Below are 22,493 nucleotides of genomic sequence, written 5' to 3'. Positions count from 1 at the left end.
ATCGTGAGTGGAGAATGAGAGAGGGAGAAAGGAAAAGTGGAGAAAAATATTAATTTTTGAGTTTTAAATTCCAACCTTTCATCTTTAATCTTCAGATTTAATCTAATGGTAGAAGTTTAAATATTAATTTAAACTAACATAAAATAGATAATTAAAATATAAATATTCTATCATACACTTAAAATTAACTTCAATTTATAAAATACTAATTTTTCATCATTAAATAAAAGATAAAATTTTACTGAACATTTTTAAGAGAATAATATTATATCATACACTAAAAATCAACTTTAATTTATAAAATACTAATTTTTCATCATTAATTTTACTATACATTTTTAAGATGAACATAAATAAATAATAATTTTATTCTTATACATTAGACTATTTTAATATTCGAAATTACACTTTATTTTTTTCTTCAATTTGACAGATGTGGCAAATGTGCCTTTTTTTTATCAATTAGAAAATCTTACGCCATACATGATTTTACACAAGTACCACTAATTTCAAAGTAACCAACCTCATTTTAGAGATCAGCGCAATCACTGAATCAAATAAATAGCACAAACAGAAAAAAAAATAATAAAATATGAACTAATTAATTACTGTCGTCTAGCCAATCTGACGCTTCTGTCCTTGCCGACTTTACTATACTAGGATGCCAATTAACCTTTTATATATGCGTACGTATATATATATATCCTTATATTTAAAAGTGTGTATCGTTTGATTAATAATAAGATGAACAGTAATGAACAATGATAAACAGTATTCTTATTTTACGCTTCTCTTCTTTGTTCATCTCTACATCCTCACAGCAATCCTCTTCACAAAATCACCATAAAATATCACAAAAAATATTACAAAACGTCTGGCCGATCTTACGCTTCTGTCCTTGCCGACCTTACTATACTAGGATGCCAATTAACCTTTTATATATGTGTGCGTATATATATATCATTATATTTAAAAGTGTGTATTGTCTGATGAATAATAAGATAAACATTAATGAATAATGATAAACAATATTCTTATTTTACGTTTCCCTTCTTCGTCCATCTCTACATCCTCACAGCAATCATCTTTACAAAATCACCACAAAATATCACAAAAATTATTACAAAATACCACAACAGATCACAAAATCACTGCATACAATATCTTAATTGAATTATATGTAATGATTAATAAACGGAGAGACCCATTTCGAGAGAGGGAGTTGCTAGGAAACGGGGTTGCCATAGGGGCTTCGACGGTGGCTTGGGTCCATGGGGGTGGTCGCCGGAGGAAGATGAGCTCGATGGTGGTGGTGCGGTGGTGTGGAGACAACGTACGGTGGCGGTATGGTGGAGAAATTGTGTGAGACCCATGCGGGAGAGGGAGTTACGGGGAGATGAGGGCTGCCATGGGGGCTTCGATGGTGGCTTAGGTCTATGGGGGTGATCGCCGGAGGAAGAGGAGCTCGATGGTGGTAGTGCGATGGCGCAGTGGCGCAAGCGTTGAGACCCATTTCGGATTGCTCGCGTGCGGCGAAGGGAGGAGTTGCCAAGGGGCTTCGACTGTGGGGTTTGCTCGCCAGCGTGAGGGGAAGCCGATGACGTGGTCGGTGACACCCACAGTGGCACACGACTGCTTGAGGGAGGAGATCAGGTAAGAGAGAGAAGCCGTGGCTGAGCGGAAGGAGAGAGAGGGAGAAAGAGAAAGTGAGGGGAAAAGAAACTTTTTGGAATTTAAATCTAACCCTTCATCATAATTCTCCAAATTTGATTAATGGTGAAAATTTAAATACTGATTTAAATTAATTTAAATACTAATATTTCATCATTAAATAAATAATGAAATTTTATTAAATAATTTTAAAAAAGTAAAACTATATAAATAATTAGAGTTTTAACATAATTTAAATATGATAATATTCTTAATTAACTAAAGAGAACTGCTACAGCTACCGAAAAAGTGTCCTGAATGTGTATTTCACTTTTTTATTTTTCTTTTCTTTTTTTTCATATATTTTTTTAATCATCATAAACATTTAAAAAAAATTCACAACATCATTAAAAAACACTTCCTTAATCACTAGGTAAAAAAAAAAAGGTGAGAGAGAGAGAAAGAGAAAGTGAGAAAACTTTTTAAAATTTAAATCTAACCCTTCATCATAACTCTCCAAATTTGATCAAATGGTAAAAATTTAAATACTTATTTAAATTAATTTAAAATAGATAATTAACATATAAATATCATATCATAAATAAGTTATCAAATTTAATTTATAAAATACTAATATTTCATCATTAAATAAATGATGAAATTTTGTTAAATATTTTTTAAAAAATATAACTATATAAATAATTAGAGTTTTAACATAATTTAAATATGATAATATTCTTAATTAACTAAAAAGAACTACTACAATTAACGAAAAAGTAATCCGTAAATATGTCCTGAATGTATATTTCACTTTTTTATTTTTATTTTCTTTTTTTTTCATATATTTTTTTAATCATCATAAACATTTAAAAAAAAATTCACAACATCATTAAAAAAACACTTTCTCAATCACTTGATTAAAAAAAAATAGGCAAATGTCCCTTGGACGTTACCCTATTGCTAGTGTGTATATATATATATATATATATATATATGTTGCAGGTCTATAATATCAGCTTGCTGATTGAATTATGCATGGTCACATTAGGAAGCAAAAGATCCAGTCCGTCCGTTTAAATTATATATATATATATATATATATCATATATTAAACAAACTACCCGAAGCCATGTAAGAGCATTCACATTGAGTTTCCTATAAAATTTTCTATAATTTAGCTAAAAAGTACATTTCCTAAAATGTTTTCCTAAATTTTACTCATCTTTCAACCTTTTATATCCCATCTCTCATCTCTATTATATTAAATAATATTTCTCTATTATTTCTTTATTATTTTTTTCTCTCACTTCTATTTACAATTTTAACTACTAACTATTTTGTCTTATTATCTTCATTCTTTTCAAATATCACATTCTATTAAATATCTATACGATTTCAACTACCGAATACAATATTATTTTTCAAACCAAAATCCGTATTATAAAAATAGTAGTTTTTTAATATGTGCATTTTCTAGCGGTAACATTTTGAATGCCTACCTCCAATAGTAACATCTTAAACTCATGCCTCCAACAGTAATATTTTTTATCTTTTCTCCAACGGTAACTTTTTTTGTCTTTTCTCAAACGGTAACATTTTTTGTCCTATATGTAATGGTAACTTTTTTCTCTATAAAAAGCATTTTGCTTGCATTCACATTCTCACAAACTCAAGTTTCATTTCATCTAAAGAATCGAAATTCAACAGTCTCCCCTGATATATCACTCCATTAATCAAATGGCTCAAATCTTCTTTCGTAAATTGCTCACATACTTATCATCTGAAGATGAGTTAGTTGTTGTTCTTAATGACGAGGCCGATGGACAGTCATCGAGGCATCGTGTCAACCGCCAACACTGTAAGTTTATTCGGCGTGATCATATTCAAGGGCACGAGTGCCTATTTCGCGATTATTTCGCAGAAAATCCAGTATATCCCTCGAATTTATTTCAAATGAGATTTCAGATGAGCCGTCCTCTATTTCTCCGTATTCTAAATGAGGTAAAGTCTTACGAGCCATACTTCGTCCAGATAAGAGATGATGCCGGAAGACTCGATTTATCTTCTATGCAAAAGATAACCACAACACTTAGAATGTTGGTGTATGGGGTTACTGGAGATTTTATGGATGAACACATACGTATTGGTGAAAGCACCGCAATGGAGAGTTTTAAGAAATTCTCTGAGACAATAGTAAGTGTTTTTTCAGATGAATATTTGCAGTCTCCAAATGTCAATAATATTGCTCGATTGCTTGCGGTTGGTGAACAACGGGGATTCCCAGGAATGCTGAGAAGCATTGACTGCATGTATTGGAAGTGAAAAAATTATCCCACAGCTTGGAAATGTATATACTCCGGCCACATTCGTGAACCGACTATTATTTTAGAAGCAGTTGCTTCATATAAACTCTGGATATGACATGCATTTTTTTGTATGCCCGGTTCACATAACGACACTAATGTGCTAGAAAGATCTTCTATTTTCACGAAACTTGCCCAAGGGTGTGCTCCTCCAGTCAATTACACAATCAATGGCAACCACTACGAGATGGGGTATTACCTTGCAGATGGTATTTATCCCAAGTGGCGAACTTTTGTCAAGACGATTCCATCACTACAAGGGAATAAGAAAAAAAATTTCGTGAAAGCACAATAATCTGCACGAAAAGATGTCGAGCGTGCATTTGGGGTACTTCAACAATGATTTGCAATCATTCGTGGACCTTCCCGAATGTTCAAAGTCAAGGAACTAACAAATATAATGAAAGCATGTGTTATTCTATATAATATGATCATTGAAGACGAGCATGATGATAGTGAGGAATCGAACATTGAGTATGATCAACTTGATGATTAAGTCCCCGAACTGTCGCGCAATCATACAACTGAGCTTACGGACTTCATCCAACGTTATCATAATATTAGAGACACCTCGGCACATTATCAGCTCCAAGCATATCTAATCGAACATCAGTGGCTATTATATTCCCAACAGTAGACATGTCGCATAATTGATTGGTATTTCCTTCATGTTATAGTGACTGTATTTGAGTTAATCAAGTTTCGATTCGTATCTCCTTTACGTTAGTATAAAATATTTTTTTAAAATTAAATTTTCATTCGTAGTTTATTCATGTTAGTAGTGATTATATTTAAGGTAATCTGTAATAGTTTTTGAAATTGTAATAGGTAATTTCTTTATCAAAATATCAATTTACACAATCTAAATTAAAAATTAAATTGTCTTAGTATCAATAAATAAAGAAATAAACTGTCTTAATATTGTCATCCATCATTATTTGAAACAAAAAGTAAATAAAGAATAAACTTTTTTACATAAAAAAATAATCCAAATGTCCTATATCATTGCGTCTCGACATGATGTTCCTCTACAGTCCCTCGAAATATAACCGTTGCAGTCCTAGCATGGCACTCACGTCCATCATCATAATGCGCTGATCCGCTTCCTTCTTGGTAAGATCTAATTTCTTCGCCTCCAACCTCAGTCTTTCGTCCTCTTGACAGATTTTATTTAACTCTTTTTCCTTCTCATTTTTCCATCTTCTCGGCCTCCAACCTCAATCTTTCATCCTTGAGATGGATGAAATTTAGCTCTTTTTCCTTGTCATACTTAATCTTTTCGGCCTTGAGACAAAAATACTCTTTTTCCTGAGCACATGACTCCTCCAAAAGCGTATATTTCAGCTTGCTGAGCCCAACAATCTCCTGTGCTGACGAGGCTTGGGCTTTTCGTTTTCATTTCTCAGCTTTCCTTCCCATTAGTCGGTCTAATTCGACCACGTCATTATCTATCATATTATCTGCCTCTAGATCAAAAACTAAATCCACCGTAGCGCCAGAACATCGAGTCGAGGGTGGGGTCATCGTCTTCCTTCGCTTTGGATTTGGATTTGTGGAACACCAAATCCATTTAGGTTGGTCCTTTAACAGGTGCCAACAATGCTCGAACTGGAATGAGCATTTCTCTAGTGATGCGTACATAATCTTCGCCTTGTCAAACTTGCATGTAAACAAAAAAGTTTATATTAAACCAATGTATAAAAAAATTAAATATTTATAAAACAAGTAAGTGTGGATATTCTATCTTGTCTTGCTCGGTCATGCCACTTTGATTCAACCCTTCAACTTGCTCTAGTTTTGCACAAAATTTGTTTGTGGCATTTTGAATAACCGACCACCGATGTATTAAAGACTTGATGGTTCGGTCATTTGTAGTTTCTTTAAATTGCTGGAAATATTCAAAAAATATTTCTCAAAATTGAGAGTGTTTTTGGTATATTCTCTGGACGGCATCAAAGTTACAATTAAGTCATGCGAAAACAAGTAACTTGTCTTCCTCGGGGGTAAAGTTCGCACCATTGACTAATTTCCTAACGCCGATAAGATCGTTATGAGGTAGGGGTGGAGAGTCATCAACAGTTATAGGAGAGTTTCTACTTTGCCCACCGTAAGTGGGATATAGTTGAAGATCTTCACTCAGGAGATTGGTGAAGTAAATATATCCAGGGTCTTGTGAATCCATCTCTAAAAATGCATTGAAATGTTAGACACTTAAGTATGAAGTTTGAGATTTTTTCAAGAGCCGGCTCAGGAACCAAATAGTGACATCTACGAAATTTGGCCACCCTTTCATGGCTGCAACAACCGATTGCCACTACTTGTTGGCCGTCCGGGTTACCTAGCCATTGAGGAAATGACAATAAATTTCCTGTATCCCCACTAGGTTTTGTCATCATCACAGCCAATGAGGTTTAATTTACACATATTTTTTTTTTTATCACAACATAACTTTTTCAAACAATGACATAGCAAAAAAGCAATCGAACAGAATTGACCAATTCACATATTCACACAAAACAATAACCAAACAACAATACAAATCACAATAATGCTAAATAAGAGCATTCCCATCAGGTTCCTTCATATCGAATTTATAAATAAATGAGGTTCAGAATGGTGAAAATATTGACAGCATGCGTAAGCAAGAAGCCATTTACATCTAATGGCTGCAAAACTCCACCCGAACGTCCATTGCCTTTTCTGGAAAGTATCAAAAACTGCAATATGACAATCCGGGTGAGAATTACCCAGCCATATCGAAAGGGTCCTATTAACACTTGTGAATTAACTGCATCACTATAACACCATCATCACAGCCTAAAAATAGTTCCCTCCCTCGAGAGATACGAAACACTGCAAATGACCTAACAAAATAACAAATTAATGAATAGATAACCACAAACAATGATAAATCATATTCCATAACCACAAACTCCACCAAAATGATCTCAAAACCAATAACCCCACAAATTCCATAACCACAAACTCCATCAAATTCTTCTCAAAACCAAAAACCCCACACACTCCATAACCACAAACTCCACTAAATTTTTCTCAAAACCAAAAACCCCTAAAATCTATGTGATTTTTTTCTTGAAATTCTCGGCATTTCAACAGTTAACACAGCCAACAATCAACATAGCAATGAGAGAAACAGAGTAATTAAAAAAAATAAAAAATAATTTTTCATAACTTTCTCGGCAGCCAAACAACAAGAGAGAGCCAAAATAATACAGAGAAAAAAATGGCAACGCACGTCATAAAAATGAGAATTGGTTTCTTTAACAAAGCCCAAAACCTCAATCTAAACTAGAGTGACTATCGAAAAAAATTGCAAATCAAACAGTAGACGATTCCATGGTGTTTCTCAGCAACCAAACAGCGAAGAGAGCCAAAATAATATAGAGAAATCAAGGGCAACGCAATAATAAAAATGAGAAACAGTTTCCTCTAACAAAGCCCAAAATCATAAACTGAATCCAAGTGAGAAAAATCAAAACAAAATGCAAATCAGTGAAAGTGAGCCATAACTTTCTCGGTAGCTAAACAACGAAAACATCGCCGAGCCAGAGACAGAGTTGAAGACCTTGTATGCTTACCTTGATCATGGCGTCGAGAGGAAGAAAAATGGGAAGAGAGAAACATAGAAGGAGAGAGATATTCTAAGAAAATGAGAGAAAATGAAGGAAGAGATAAACGGTTTTGATTTTGAAGAAACCGAAGTAAAAAACTTACAAAAATTGCCGATTGAGGTATGTACTGCTTTTATTGGTGTTGTGAGGGAGGGGCCAATTGATGGAGAGGGTTTTCGCAAGACGAAGACGGATCCGAATGGTGATGCGGATGTACAGTTGTTCTCCATATATGAGACTGTAGATACCGTATAAACAAACCGCAAAATGAAGATTGGGATGAAGAGGGTTTTTCTTCAAAATCCTAAAATAATCCCTAAATTATAGGGATGTAGGAGAGATACAGAACCGGATGGGGATGCTCTAATGCACGCACGTCATTGACGCAAGTGTCTGTGCGTACGTATGCAAGGACGTACGTAGGACATACGTTGTTCTAAATCTCAATATTCTCTTAAATATTTAAGATAAATGACTTGGACAAATTCTAAATATATAAACTACGTAGAAGTTTTTATATGAAAATAGATCTCAATCTAAAAGAATGTACAAAAAAATATCTATTTTTTTAATTTCTTATTAATTAGACTCATTTTTTTTTATAAAACAAATTTATATGCAATTTATCTATTTAAGAGTTATATTTAGTATTATTTAATATTTAATGGATTATCAGGCCGTACGTATTGATCAGCATGAGCTCAAAAAGAAGGAAAGAAAGGAAAGAAAGTTGAGTGCACGGTAAAGACATCTAAAACCAACGTCATCTTTGCTTCTTCATGATGACCTTTTCCAGTGTCCATTGCAACAGAAAGTAAAGTGCATGGTAAAGACGAAGTTCTCCTCTCTCACTAAAAAGCGTTATTCAGCTTCTTGCCTCTTCTCTTTCGTCCTCTCTCTTTCTGTCTAGAAGTGTTCATTTGAACTAAATTGACCCAGAAACTTGAATTATTTTGGGCTAAAGTGAACTTAGACCTCTAGGTAGCTCTACCTATTTCTTTAGTTTTCTTAAAAGTATTTTGAAGTTGGATCTGAACCAATTTGCAAAAGTTTGAACAAATGAATTTGGATTTTAAGCATGGGTGCCAAACGGATTTTACCAGTTTGCGAAAGTTTGAGAAAATGAATTTATGAAATCCAATTGTGAAAATGATTTAAGATTTAGATTCTATTAGTTTTTTTTTCCTACAAACAAAATAGAGCATTTGCGAAAGCTTCACTATCATTTGCGAAACTTGTGTCATAGTCAAACGTAAAACTTGGACTTTTTTTCAGCATTGCCATAATTGAAAATGCAAATTCACTATCCAGAACTGAAAATGAATGAGAGGGGTTAGGGGGGAGAATGAGTGAAATCGAGGGGAAGAATGAGAGGGAGGAGAGGAAGAAAAAATTGATAAAGAGAGAGAAAAATAAATTTTTTTATGCAATCGGTTACGCTTAGAGCTGCAACCCGACCAACTCGGTCCATGTTTGGGCCCGATCCGATCCGAACCGACTTTAAAACGGGCCAAACCGCTATGGGCTGACCCGACCCGACCCGACATTGGAAGTGGGAAATAGGAGCCCGAATCGTGTACAAACAGATAAAAAAAATCTCACATATCCCTATATAATCCCTTTCCTGAATTTTCAAATTTAACCAGCGCCCACTATTACAGACAACTTGAAAGCATCCTCACCCCATCACTTCAAATTTTCTAGGAAAAATAAAGGAAAATCGAAGTTGAGAAAGTAAGCTAAAATTCCCAAAACAAGCAACGTGCAAGATCTACACCTTCATATTAGAAAACAAAACCCATTAGCACCATAAATCAAAGAACTTACAAAGCAGTCGTCGACAATTGTGAAAATATACTTCTTCTTAGACACCCAAAGCAGCGGCAAGCAGAGTCCTTGAAGGAAATGCATGAGGCTTTGGGACCCAGAATCCTGTTGATGTCGTTGCGGTTATAGAGTTCGTAATCGAAGCCATCAGGGACATTGATGGTCTTCGAAGGATCACCATCTTGGACGATGATGAGGTGGTAAGGCTCAAAGCTCATCTTTCAGCAATGGCGTTGGAGCATGTGAAGAAGTTTCAATGGTAGCCATGGCAGAGAAACAGAGAGCGTGATGGAAGCCATGTCTGGATTTGGAAGGTTTTGGGACTTTTTCAAAGGCTGTCGGTGTTTGAACTAAGCTGGGTTGCAATTTTACGTTGATGGAAGCCGCAGAGGCCGCATATGGCAACGTCGTTCTTGATGGAGGCTAGGGTTTCTGAGCTTTTGTTTGAAGAGAGTGAACTTCAAGTGTCAATTCGCCCTTTTTTTTTTTTTTCTTTATAGCAGTTTCAGCGGGTTCGACTCGCACGTTACTTCAACCCGCTATTTGGGTCGGGTCGGGCCGGGCCACATGGACGGGCCAGGTCCTAATATTTTATCACAACCCTAGTTACGCTGATTTTCCTAGCCAGTTGCAAGTAGCGTTTAAAAAAAAAAAGTTAGCATAGCATAGCATAGCATATATTGCATGATGAGGTTTTGGATTTTTTTTTTTTTTTAAACAACCTAATATATTTAATGAAAAAAGATGATACATGAAGAAGAAGGGGTGAGATTCCCAACAAACATTTCAGAACAATAATAACAATGTAAAATGATGGATAAAAAAAATAAAATAAGCTTTTACAATTAATTTCTTAATCGTCAACCATATCTTGCGGGGTGAGGTTTTCGAATTTATTGAGCTGGTACGTACTTGATCGCCCATGGATTCGGTCCGTGCATGCATGGAAATTACGGCCTACTGCTCTTCGCATGCATGCATTTTCATAATACATTTTATAATAATATTGGAGTAATTTTACATACAATCGTGAAGTGTATAACTGCTGCATAATCGCTTTGAAAAAAAGTAGAGTTCACTATTAAAAAATTAATTTTTTGCATGTGGGTCTAATGTTTTATTCATTTTTTTCAAAGCGATTACGCGGCGGTTACGCAATTCACGGTTGTAAGTATATTTTCTCATAATATTAGATGATATTTTTTCTAAATTAATATTATTTTTATATGATATTTTATAAAAATATTATTTATTTAAAATATAATTATGTAAAATATTATACAAAATATCATGTATAAATCATTTTTCTTGAAATATATAATATAATAGCACACGAAAATATACTATTCCAGCTGCAGTTTCATAACTTTCTCTAGTCGGCCTGGTCTTCTTTTTTTATTTGGAAACTAGTCGTCCTGTTCTTTGAATATATAATAGCACACGAAAATATACTATTCCGGCTGCATGCAGTTTCGTAACTTTCTCTAGTCTTCCCCTGGTCTTTGAATATAGCACACGAAAATATACCATTCCAGAGGGATGCAGCTTCTAGGTGGGTAGGGAGTCCGTCGACGATTTTAATTTGAATGGAATTAACGCCAGTATGTTTTCACAATATTTTTTAATTTATTTTATCTCATTTTATCTAATTATTACAATTTTTTTAGATTTTCATACAAAATAAATTAAACAATTCAACTTTTTCAAATTCTAAAATAAAAATAATATTAAAAAATATATTAAAATAATATTCTAATCAACTTTTAACTTTAATCTCAACTCATCTTATCTCATTTACGAAAACAAACGAGGGGGTCTGGAGGGGAGAAATAATTAGGCCTATCGAGATTAAAAGTGAATTCGGTCCGGTTTAGTCGGTTTGGAGGGAATTTTTTGGATCGGGCTGAATCCCTGCGGTCCAAGATTTTTCGACTTTGGATCGAATGGAACACCCTTAGAGACCGGATAGGTAGCTATCGGTCCGGTCGATCCGACTTAATTTTTTTCATCTTTTTTTAAAAATAAATTAATAAAAAATTATTAAAATTAAAATTAGATGAATTATTAATGTGGATTATATAATTAACTCATTAAAAGAAATATTTAATTATAATTAAATTTATGATATTTTTAGTTACTACTTACTGACTTAGAGTTTAGTATGCATAATTATTAATAATGTCCTATATTAAAAATTAAAATTCTAACATTTTATATATGTTTAATTAATATTAAATAATTTTATTGTACACAGATTATTCATACTTGCTTGCAACTTAGGTATTTAAAAAAAATACATAATTACTTTAATTAAGAATAAATAGTAAAATATGTATAATGTATTATGTATCTACATATATTATCATATGATTTATGATACATTATTAATTAATAGCATATATTATTTAATATTTTATATGGTTAATGATAATAGATTAGATGAAAATTATATAATTAATTTATACAGCTACTATATAAAAAAATATTTTAAAAAAATATATATACTACTTAATTCGATCAGTTTTGGTTCAATCACAGACCCCAGGACCGTATCGAATCCCTTCGGTCTCACAAGAATTTTTGGTGATCCAATCCAATCTGGTCGATTTTTTCCGTCCGAAACGAAAAATTCATCGACCTTAATCGAGACTTAAAAGGAAAAATTGACATGTAGGTTATAAATTAAAGTTTTTCCTAAGGTAGCTAGGTATAATAATATATAAAAGCAGATCCACTACAAGAAAATTGCTTATTTGTGGTTATTTAATTTCAGTGAAATGACTATTTACAGTTAAAATGAGTCTAATTTAGTTACAAATAATTTTTTCGCCGTAATTAAATAACCACAAAAATCTATTTTTCTTGTAGTCATCATACAACTCATCTTAGATCATTAATTGGCAAGTTAATCTTTTTATTATTTTATATTATATTTATAAAGAAAGGTACGTACTACATATGAATATTAATCCATGATCCAGATCAAGAGCTAGCTAGCTCTGTTAACGTACGTATAATCAATACTGATCGATCATGTTGCTGAGATTTATCATTCCAACTACCAGAGCTACCAGCTAGCTCTGGTCCATATCATTAATCCAGATCACATTATTCTATTTAATAATTAATTTATAAGCAGATATATTATTTACTGCCATGCACGCATAAAAAGTACAAGATCGATATCAATTTATTATTTATGCTTCAACCATGCACTCAAGTCATCGATCATGGCTTACGGCATTTAATATTGGAATTAACTACGCGTGCATTACGCCTAAAGCGTCGTTTGATACATAATTTTTTTTTTGTACGCTTTTAACAAAACGATGCTGTTCAGTTTAATATCAAATGATGTCGTTTTCATTATGTATTGTATATTTATAGGTGTAAAATGACGCCATTCTACTTAAACTTAAATGGAATGGCGTCGTTTTGTATATGGTATATTAAAAAAAAATCATTTTATCCATTTGGTCGGTTCAGCGGTCCGGTTTAGCTTCAAATCTAGACCGAACTGCTGAACGTCAATTCCTTCAATTTGTCACTGCACGTCGGTTTTTGTTCAGCCCTAATCTACCTTATAAGTTAAATTATTTTTCACATGAAAATCATTAATTTCAACCTTGTACGAATCATATTAATTAATGGATCTGGTTATTCGGTGAAATGAATTAAGGGCAAGTTTAGAATTAGGTTGGGAGTCTTAAAAATATTTAAATAATTTAATAAAATAAAATAATTTAATTATAACATATTAAAAACATACATTTAATACAAACTACTAATTCCTCATGTAGAGATCATCAGGAAGCCAATTAAGCCACTCAATATCACCGATTCTGCGAGCTGATCAAATACCGTGTACTGCTTGTGATGGAAAAAGAAATTAAAGGACTTGGCAAAGAGAGAGAGAGAAGATCAAGAAGAATAAGAAGATCAAAAATGATTTTCTCATGTTATCATGTCCAATTATAGGTTGCATCAAATTATAATTACATAAAATTTATAGTGAACATGATATTTTGTTCTTCCCCAATTTCATCCTTATCTCTTCGATCGAAGATCGTGTGGAAAAGGACCAAATAAAAGTATTTCAGCAGTTGGACGTCTTTTTAATGGAGGCAAGTAGATATTGTGGGTGACTAATTCGGACTTGGCCTTGGTCGTAGTTTCCAGGTAGTTTCCATGTTCTGTACTTGAAACTTTGGCTCAGGTTCCAGCTCATATTGGAAAGCTAATTGCTGACAAGCAGTTTTATGCTGTAGTTCCATGTTCTGTACTGAGGTTTCGTATCTGCACCCAATCAGCTCAGTGTTGGGATGTGTCACACTAGAACCTTGCACAACCAATTTTATGAGCAGAAAACACATCTAAGTACTCAAAGATTCTGATAATGAAGTTGGGTTGTACCCAAGATTCATTTGTTTTCCCAAGTCCCAAATGGCAAATACTCATGTTTCTCTTAAAAATAATGTTGATTGGCATCTAGCTAGTTGTGCTCAAAGCTAAAATTATTACAATTTTATGTGTCAACGTTGACTCTAAAACTGAAAACATCATCATTTGAGGTGCTTTATGATTCTCCATTACTACTCTCTCTATAATTATAGTCAATACGTTTTCTGACATAGTTCTTTTAGGTATTCTGCCTAATTTCTCTGTTCCTTTGCTACATTTCATTATTTATATATTCAATTATAGATGAATCAACGAATATATGAATTTACTTATTAAAATTATATTTAGTCATCTAGTTACTGTGAGAAGGGGGGATTGGTAACTTATGCTTGACTTGTGAATTTTATTTCTCACAATTTATGTCTTCTCTGCCATTATTGGTTTTTTCTAATTCTTTCATGCTTAGTCATTTACTTATCACTAGTTTGTAGTTTCTAATTAGAGGTTATTGTGCCCTTGATAGGTTAGAACCGGAGCTATAATTTTACAACAGTATATTTGCGCAAGCAAGGATATTTTGAAATATGCTTCAAAGGCTAAACTTGATAATGATGAATTGTTTTGAAGTGTTTTGGAGTTGTAGGGAGTTTGTAAAGTATGATGATGATGTTGGTTTAATAGACAAATTTGTGTATATTAAATGTATAGGGTATGGATGAAGCTTGTAAAATCAAATGAGTGCTTTGAATGGATTGTATGTTGATCTTATAAAGCTTGAATGGATTGTATGATTGTGGTTTTGTAGAGCAATGAATTTTAACTTATAAAGTTTTGTGGTTGTGTGATGTATGTGTATAAATTGTATGGACAATTTCCTCTCTTGGGATCTAATTAAAAGTTTTTATATTAGCACAATTTTACATTTTTTTTAATTATTATAAACGTGATTTTGGATCTCTAAGGTTTGGATATATTTATTTTAGCCTATATTAGACTATTTGTTTTGATTATTTTTGGCTCAGTCTCATTTTTGTATTTTACAATTTCTTTTTTTCTAAAATCTCTTAGCATTTGCCATGAATGCAACTTGTGACAAATACTATTCTTTTGTCGGAAGTGATTATTTCTTGCGATAATATTTCTCCGTAAATAAGTATTTCATTAGAAATACTGTGTGGAAAATATATATTTCCTAGGAAAGTATTTTATGGGAAAATAATTTTTTCCATGAAGACATGTCATGGGTAAATATTTTTTGCCACAACCTCTTTCCATGAAAAATTGTGTTATTTCTCACCATATCATACTAGATGAAACCTTATTTGCCAGGAAGAAAAAATGTTTTAACCATCACGGTAGTTCATGGAAAAAGAAAGCTTTTCCCATGAACTTGTGATTTGGTGGAAAAAGATTTTTTTCCCACCAGTTTTATGCCACTGGTCTCCCACCACACAAATTGGTGGGAAACAGATTATTTTCCACGAACTCTACATTTTTTCCGACCACAATCATTCTCGGAAAAAAACGAGTTTTGTTGTAGTGAGGGTATATTAAAAAAAAAAATAGTTTTATCCATTCTGTTGGTTCAACGGTCCAGTTTAGCTTCAAATGGGGACCGAACCGCTAAATGTCAATTCATTCAATTTGCCACTGCACATCGGTTTTTGTTAAGCCCTAATCTACCTTATAAGTTAAATTATTTTTCACATGAAAATCATTAATTTCAATAGCTTGTACGAATGATATAATTAATTAATAGATCTGGTTATTCGGTGAAATGAATTAAGGACATGTTTAGAATTAGGTTGGGAGTCTTAAAAATATTGAAATAATTTAATAAAATAAAATAATTTAATTATAACATATTAAAAACAAACATTTAATACAAACTACTAATTCCTCACGTGGAGATCAGGAAGCCAATTAAGCCACTCAATATCACCGTTTCTGCGAGCTGGTCAAATACCGTGTACTGCTTGTGATGGAAAAAGAAATTAAAGGACTTGGCAAAGAGAGAGAGAGAAGATCAAGAAGAATAAGAAGAAAAATGATTTTCTCATGTTATCACATGTCCAATTATAGTTTGCATCAAATTATAATTACATAAAAATTTATGGTCAACATGATATTTTGTTCTTCCCCAATTTCATCCTTATCTCTTCGATCGAAGATCGTCATGTGGAAAAGGACCAAATAAAAGTATTTCAGCAGTTGGACATCCTTTTAATGGAGGCAGGTAGATATTGTGGGTGTCTAATTCGGACTTGGCCTTGGTCGTAGTTTCTATCGGTCGTCCACGTGAAACAATGAAACGTGTCTGCTTTCACATACGTACGATATTGGCCGTCCCCACACCCGACGGCCTTCTGCGTACCATAAATACATGACAAACATACATCAAGTAAAAGGTACCTTGTGATATTAATAAAGAACGAAAAAGTCGTGAGCAAGAAAGTAGTAGTGGTTATGTTTTCTGCAATAATGGCGTCGATTAGAGCTCTCATAACCGAATTTTTCCATCTGTTCATCCACAGAGATTTCCATGAAGCTGTCGCTAAGATGACTCTCATAGACCGTCTTCTCTTCCTCGTACGTAAAACCTCATCATGACCTTATCATGTTAAACCTAAATACCTGCAGCTATATATGTTCAAATATTGCTTGATCTGCTAGCTAGCTTTACGATGATGATCATTAATACATGATTTAGTTTCTAAAAAGACTCGAAAAACACGCACTGATCTTATAGTGGGATATAAATTATGTTTGTTTTGACGTAGTACGTACACGTACTTCATGTGTTTCATGTCATGTTCATGCAGATTGTTCACTTCATTGACAAGTTGGGCATATGGCATCGGTTACCGGTATTCTTAGGTCTCTTCTATCTGGGAATTCGCCGGCACCTTCATGAGTCGTACAACTTGTTCAACGTTGGAAGATCTACGGTTGGCGTTCGGTTCAACCCCATGGATTATCCGTACAGGACAGCTGATGGGAAATACAACGATCCCTTCAATGAAGGTGCAGGTAGTGAAGGAACTTTCTTTGGCAGAAATATTCTCCCCGTCGATCAAAAGAAGAAGGTAGTACTACTACTAGTACTGTTTTCTTTTAATGGGCAAAATAATTTTATTACCAAGTAATAAAAACAGAAAACACATGAAGAAATTAGGAAAGGAATTTCTGACAATTATTTCAAATAAAACACAAATAAAAAAATTGTATCGAATGAGTGGTCCAGTCCCAAATTAAGGTAGCTAGGTACTGGTCCCAATTAAAGTGGTCGCCATGCATAATTTTATCTTGAAATTAAAGTGAAGGCCGGTAAGTTGGACACCTAGAGATCTTGGTAGATCGAGCTTCCCAATACTTAGAAAAAACAAAAGACAACCTAAATCTGATGCTCAAGTGAGACTGGAGTAGTTGTTTAGAAGGAACACGAGGATGTGAATAGTTATTATGGATGAGGGGGTATATAGGGGCGTGCGTAATCGTTCAGTTCAGTCATGTTTTGGATATATTTAGAGATCGAATTTGTCTAAGTCGATTTTGGAATAATTGGAACAATCGATCATTGATCTAGTCCTTGTTAATTTCTAGTATTTTAAATTCCAATAACAATCTGGCCGTCTTGACATGAATATGCAGCTAATGAAACCAGATCCAATGGTGGTGGCCACAAAGCTGCTTGCGCGGAGAAAATTCACAGACACGGGAAAGCAATTCAACATGATAGCAGCCTCTTGGATTCAATTTATGATACACGATTGGATTGATCATTTGGAGGATACCAAGCAGGTCTGAATCTTATTTATATCAACACACACACACACACACACACACACACACATATAATATTTATAAATTAAGAACGTACGATCGATTTTTTTTATCCTGGACTTCTTGGAAAGTTTAACAAAGCTTTAATAGTTTTCCTTTATGTTTTACGTGTCATTATGTATATATATTCTTCCTAAATGTGTGCAAATTTTCGTATATAGATTGAGCTGACTGCACCAAAAGAAGTAGCGAGCCAGTGCCCTCTCAAGTCTTTCAAGTTTTACAAGACAAAGGAGGTTCCAACCGGCTTTTACGAGATCAAGGAGGGTGGCCTGAACATTCGTACACCATGGTGGTAAGAAAATTAGTACAAATTTGCAATGTTATTCCAGGGTATAACTGTTCCAGGTTCCAGACTAAAATGATTTATAAATCGAAGAGCCTAGCAAGTCTTAGTACGTACATTTTTAGGTCTCATATATATAATAAAAAAATTGAAAGCATTTTCTCTCTTTGGCCAAATTTAAATGCAAGCCGAAATCCTGTTATTTAAATGGTGATCATGAGTATTAGGGAGTACCGGAGATGATGCATGGATTTGTTTTCTCTTTTTTAAAACAATTATGAAATATATTAGGGATGGTAGCGCCATATATGGAAGCAACGCAGAAAGGTTGCAAAAAGTGAGAACTTTCAAAGATGGGAAGCTCAAAATAGACTCGAATACTGATCTTCTTCTCCATGATCAAGATGGCACTCCGGTCTCAGGAGACGTTCGTAATGGTTGGGCAGGCCTTTCCACGTTGCAAGCCCTCTTCATTAAAGAACACAATGCAGTCTGCGACACTCTCAAGGTAATTTAGCTAGTGCACGCATGCTAGCTAGCTGCAACGCTCTCAATAATTACTTGTTTTGGGTACGTGCGTACTGGCCGATGATGATCAGCCAAAGCAAGTGATCATATATATTAATCACTACTTTTCCTGTTCGTACGTGAGTTATACGTACTCTGATCAGTTAGCTCAAGATTTATTAACTTTCATCATGATTTTTTTAGAAGGAATATCGAGACATGGATGATGAAGAATTATATCATCGTGCAAGGCTAGTCACATCGGCAGTGATTGCTAAGGTCCACACCATAGATTGGACTGTGGAGCTCCTCAAAACTGATACGTTACGTGCAGGGATGCGCGCCAACTGGTAATTATATATAATTACTGAGGTTCATCACCACCTAATTCTCAGTCTTTACACAATATTATACATGATGGTATGATGAATATATATCTAAAGCAAAAGGGGGGCTTAATATAATTTTGATTTATTTTTAAGACCAAAACTTATATACAAATACTCCAAATTTAGTATAGAAATGTAATGAATAAAATAAAGATTTCATAATATTGTTTTAGAAAATGATTCCGATCGAAAGGTTTCGTTTGTTTTAATTATAATTAACTTTTGTGATTCAGGTATGGATTGTTGGGAAAGAAATTCAAGGACACATTTGGTCACGTTGGAGGAGTCGTCTTGGGAGGTCTGGTGGGTCTAAAGAAACCCAATAACCATGGGGTCCCTTACTCATTGACCGAGGAGTTTGTTAGTGTTTATCGGATGCATGGCCTCCTACCAGATCATCTTGACCTTAGGGACATCTCGGCCTCGCCCGGGCCGAACAAATCTCCACCATTGATGGAAAAGTATGACATTCTCTTAAATTCACTCACCCAAGCATCAAAAGTAGCCCAAACAATTTTCATGAAATTAAACTACTTTGTGAAATATAGCTAGCTATATAGCAATATGCATATATGTAAATTTGCCCTAAAATCATGTGTTGTTTCCTTTCTAGGGTGCCTATGGCAAATTTGATAGGTCACAAGGGAGAAAAGACCTTGGCAAATATTGGGTTTGCAAAGCAAATGGTGTCAATGGGCCACCAAGCTTGCGGGGCTCTAGAACTTTGGAACTATCCCACATGGCTCAGGGATGTCATACCACATGACGTGGATGGCCATGATAGGCCTGATCATGTGGACCTCCCAGCTCTTGAAGGTAGCAACATTAACTAATATATATCAACCATTCATCTAATTGATGATTTATTTACCAGCTAGCGCGCATACATATTATTTGTCGGAGCTGATGTATATGTTCTGGTTCGTATATATCAATGCAGTTTATAGGGACAGGGAGAGGAGTGTAGCAAGGTATAATGAGTTTCGTAGGACCTTACTGTTAATACCCATTTCGAAATGGGAAGATCTGACGGATGATGAGGAAGCAATTCGAGATCTTGAAGAAGTGTACGGTGATGATGTTGAAGAGCTTGACTTGCTTGTGGGCCTCATGGCAGAGAAGAAGATCACAGGGTTCGCCATTAGCGAGACAGCTTTTGTAATCTTCTTACTAATGGCAAGCAGGTAATAAAATAAATCCATTGTTAATACGTAAAGGAAGCAGCTAGCTAGCACAGCCATGCATGCTGCATATTGTTTCATATCATTGAGACTAGATCTTTGCGTCCTAATTACATGATGAAAATGAATTTTGCATTAATATATCTAACTTTGAATGTACGTTAATTGGGTTAATATATGGGAATGAATGGATGCAGGAGGCTGGAAGCGGATAGGTTCTTCACAAGCAATTTTAATGAGGAGACGTACACGAAGAAGGGATTTGAATGGGTGAATACAACAGAGAGCCTCAAAGATGTGTTAGAGCGTCATTATCCAGAATTGATAAAGAAATGGATGAACTCTACGAGTGCTTTCACGGTCTGGGATTCACCTCCAGAATCTCACAATCCAATCCCAATCTATTTGCGTGTTCCCCAATAATTCATGACTAGTCAGTGCTTGGGTTTTGGAATACCTGCATCAGGTTCTAGCTTAGGTGAAAATATGTGTAACATACTATATATATATATTGCGTCAATAAGCGCCCATGCACTACCAGCTTTATAAATTTATTGGCCATGATCATCTCGTTGTTCGTTCTTAATAAGGGAGATCAAGCTATTTGTCATTATTAATGTTGCACTATTAATTTACTACAACTTTGTAATTTTAATATAGTAGTACTTGTAATTCTTGTAGCTCTCTCTCTGTGTGGATGAAAAATGAACAATTCTTCAAGGAAAGTAGCCCATGTGCTTGTGTGTATATATATAATATCTACGTACTAATTCATCAGAATAAAACGGAGAGGAGAATTTTATTTGCAGCCATTTTATATATCATTGATTTTCGCTTAACGTGCAAATGCAATACGAAAGCTAGCTATACCCGAAAACATATAAATATCCAATATTATTAAAAGAACACTAGCTACATAGATCAACAAGGCTTGGCCTAATTAATGAAAGTTTAGCTATATTTTAGCTTCAATAATATCTTTTTGAGATATTCTATTTGCATTCCTGAGTGGTGAGCTCACTGAGCTGCATGTGCAGTCTCATTGATGAATGTGGATAAAAGAAAAAAAAATATCATTTAAAAAAAAATATTATTATAATTTTATTTTATTTTTAAACATAACTGTATGGACTTGCATGAACAGTCCTCATTTAGGGATCACTGTATGTCGTAGACTAACTCTATCTTTTTCTTTCAATTTCTTTTTCTATTTTCAGGTATATATGCACTCATGATTCTCTCTCTCTCTCTCTCTCTCTCTCTATATATATATATATATTGCTTTATTTAAATATTTTTATTTATATATAGTTTAGAAGACTGCTACATCCACAAATAAATTACATAAAAACAATCTTACAAACTGATGTGGCTTCATCTTATCCGTTAGATCTACTTTATAATAAAAGTAACTTTACAATTTGACGAATCACATTAAGCCATGTCAATTTATAGGATTACTTTTGTGTAATCACTTTGTGACTAGAGTATTTCTCTATAGTTTAACTATCAAGTTTTCACATGCAACTATTGTGCATCTCATCATTCTCTAAATCTTTATCCAATCTATTTCGTGAATGTAAAAGTACTCTAAGAAAAATATTATAACTTTGCTATATATAACTATTAATATAGTATTTATTTATATTTATCAGTTGTAGCTGAAGTACTACTGGTATATATATATATATGTATATTTATTAATATTGTACAAGAAATCTCTCTTCATTTTTGTTGGAGAAAGAGACGTTAATTAGCTAGTGATGATCATGTTGTAAAGGAAAACATCTGCAAGTGCGTTGAAAAATAGGATTTAATTTTAAAATGAGATTGTAGATATTATATAGCAATTTCATGGAATAATGTACGTACAATTTTTTGCTGTTTTTGTAAAGCACTAAGGTGCAGAGAGCATGATGCAGAAAGGGTTGAAAATTATGTACTGTGCATTCTCGAAATCGGGAAAAGGTACAAGAAGAGGCCTCATATACACGTCAGTTCTGACATCCTAATAGAATGAATCTTCCTAAAATAGAATACAACTCATTAAGGAAAATATTTATTAAGGACAATGGAAAAATAATAAGTAAATATACAGATGAATCTAAATAATAGTAAGTCATCCTTTTCCACTACTATGTGTTGTAGCTAAGTGACTTGCAGTGGCTGTGAGAGGTAGACGACTTATAGCTTGACTTTGGGCTTTTGTAGTTTGATTGTGGACTTTGGCAGCTTAACTTTGGGCTTCATGTGTATTGTGTAATAGCTCCCCACAAGATGGAGATTATAGATTTACTATTCTCATCTTGGATAAATGTGAATGTAGAAGATAGGTAGGTAGTGCTTTTGTGAAAATATCGGCCAGTTGAGATTGAGAATGAACATAATAAGTGATGATGCTGCCTTCTTGAAGT

The 22,493-nt window shown here is 33.9% G+C and overlaps 1 protein-coding gene and 1 pseudogene across 1 annotated transcript; both read left to right on the top strand.

The window, feature by feature from the left end:
* Positions 1-3,387: 3,387 nt before the first annotated feature.
* On the top strand, positions 3,388-4,509 carry LOC108997040 (annotated as a pseudogene).
* An 11,780-nt stretch (positions 4,510-16,289) lies between these two features.
* LOC108997156 (alpha-dioxygenase 1-like) lies at positions 16,290-20,759 on the top strand. The gene is made up of 10 exons (XM_018973313.2): positions 16,290-16,462; positions 16,696-16,959; positions 17,525-17,674; positions 17,878-18,011; positions 18,294-18,510; positions 18,714-18,859; positions 19,132-19,359; positions 19,512-19,714; positions 19,839-20,082; positions 20,277-20,759. Exons 1-10 carry the CDS (start codon positions 16,340-16,342, stop codon positions 20,500-20,502), a joined length of 1,935 nt encoding a protein of 644 aa, XP_018828858.1. The 5' UTR covers positions 16,290-16,339; the 3' UTR covers positions 20,503-20,759.
* Positions 20,760-22,493: the final 1,734 nt, after the last annotated feature.

This window comes from Juglans regia, chromosome 10 (genome assembly GCF_001411555.2).
Source record: "Juglans regia cultivar Chandler chromosome 10, Walnut 2.0, whole genome shotgun sequence".
Classification (NCBI taxonomy): Eukaryota; Viridiplantae; Streptophyta; class Magnoliopsida; order Fagales; family Juglandaceae; genus Juglans; species Juglans regia.
The sequence above is the reverse complement of the archived record's forward strand: the minus strand, read 5'-3'. Positions and strand labels throughout refer to the sequence as shown.

Bases quoted from the DNA above. Each gene is read 5' to 3' on its own strand.
- LOC108997156 (XM_018973313.2), top strand. From the start codon at position 16,340: ATGTTTTCTGCAATAATGGCGTCGATTAGAGCTCTCATAACCGAATTT. The intron at 16,463-16,695 runs GTACGTAAAACC...ATGTTCATGCAG, and splicing joins TAGACCGTCTTCTCTTCCTC to ATTGTTCACTTCATTGACAA. The intron at 20,083-20,276 runs GTAATAAAATAA...GAATGGATGCAG, and splicing joins TTCTTACTAATGGCAAGCAG to GAGGCTGGAAGCGGATAGGT.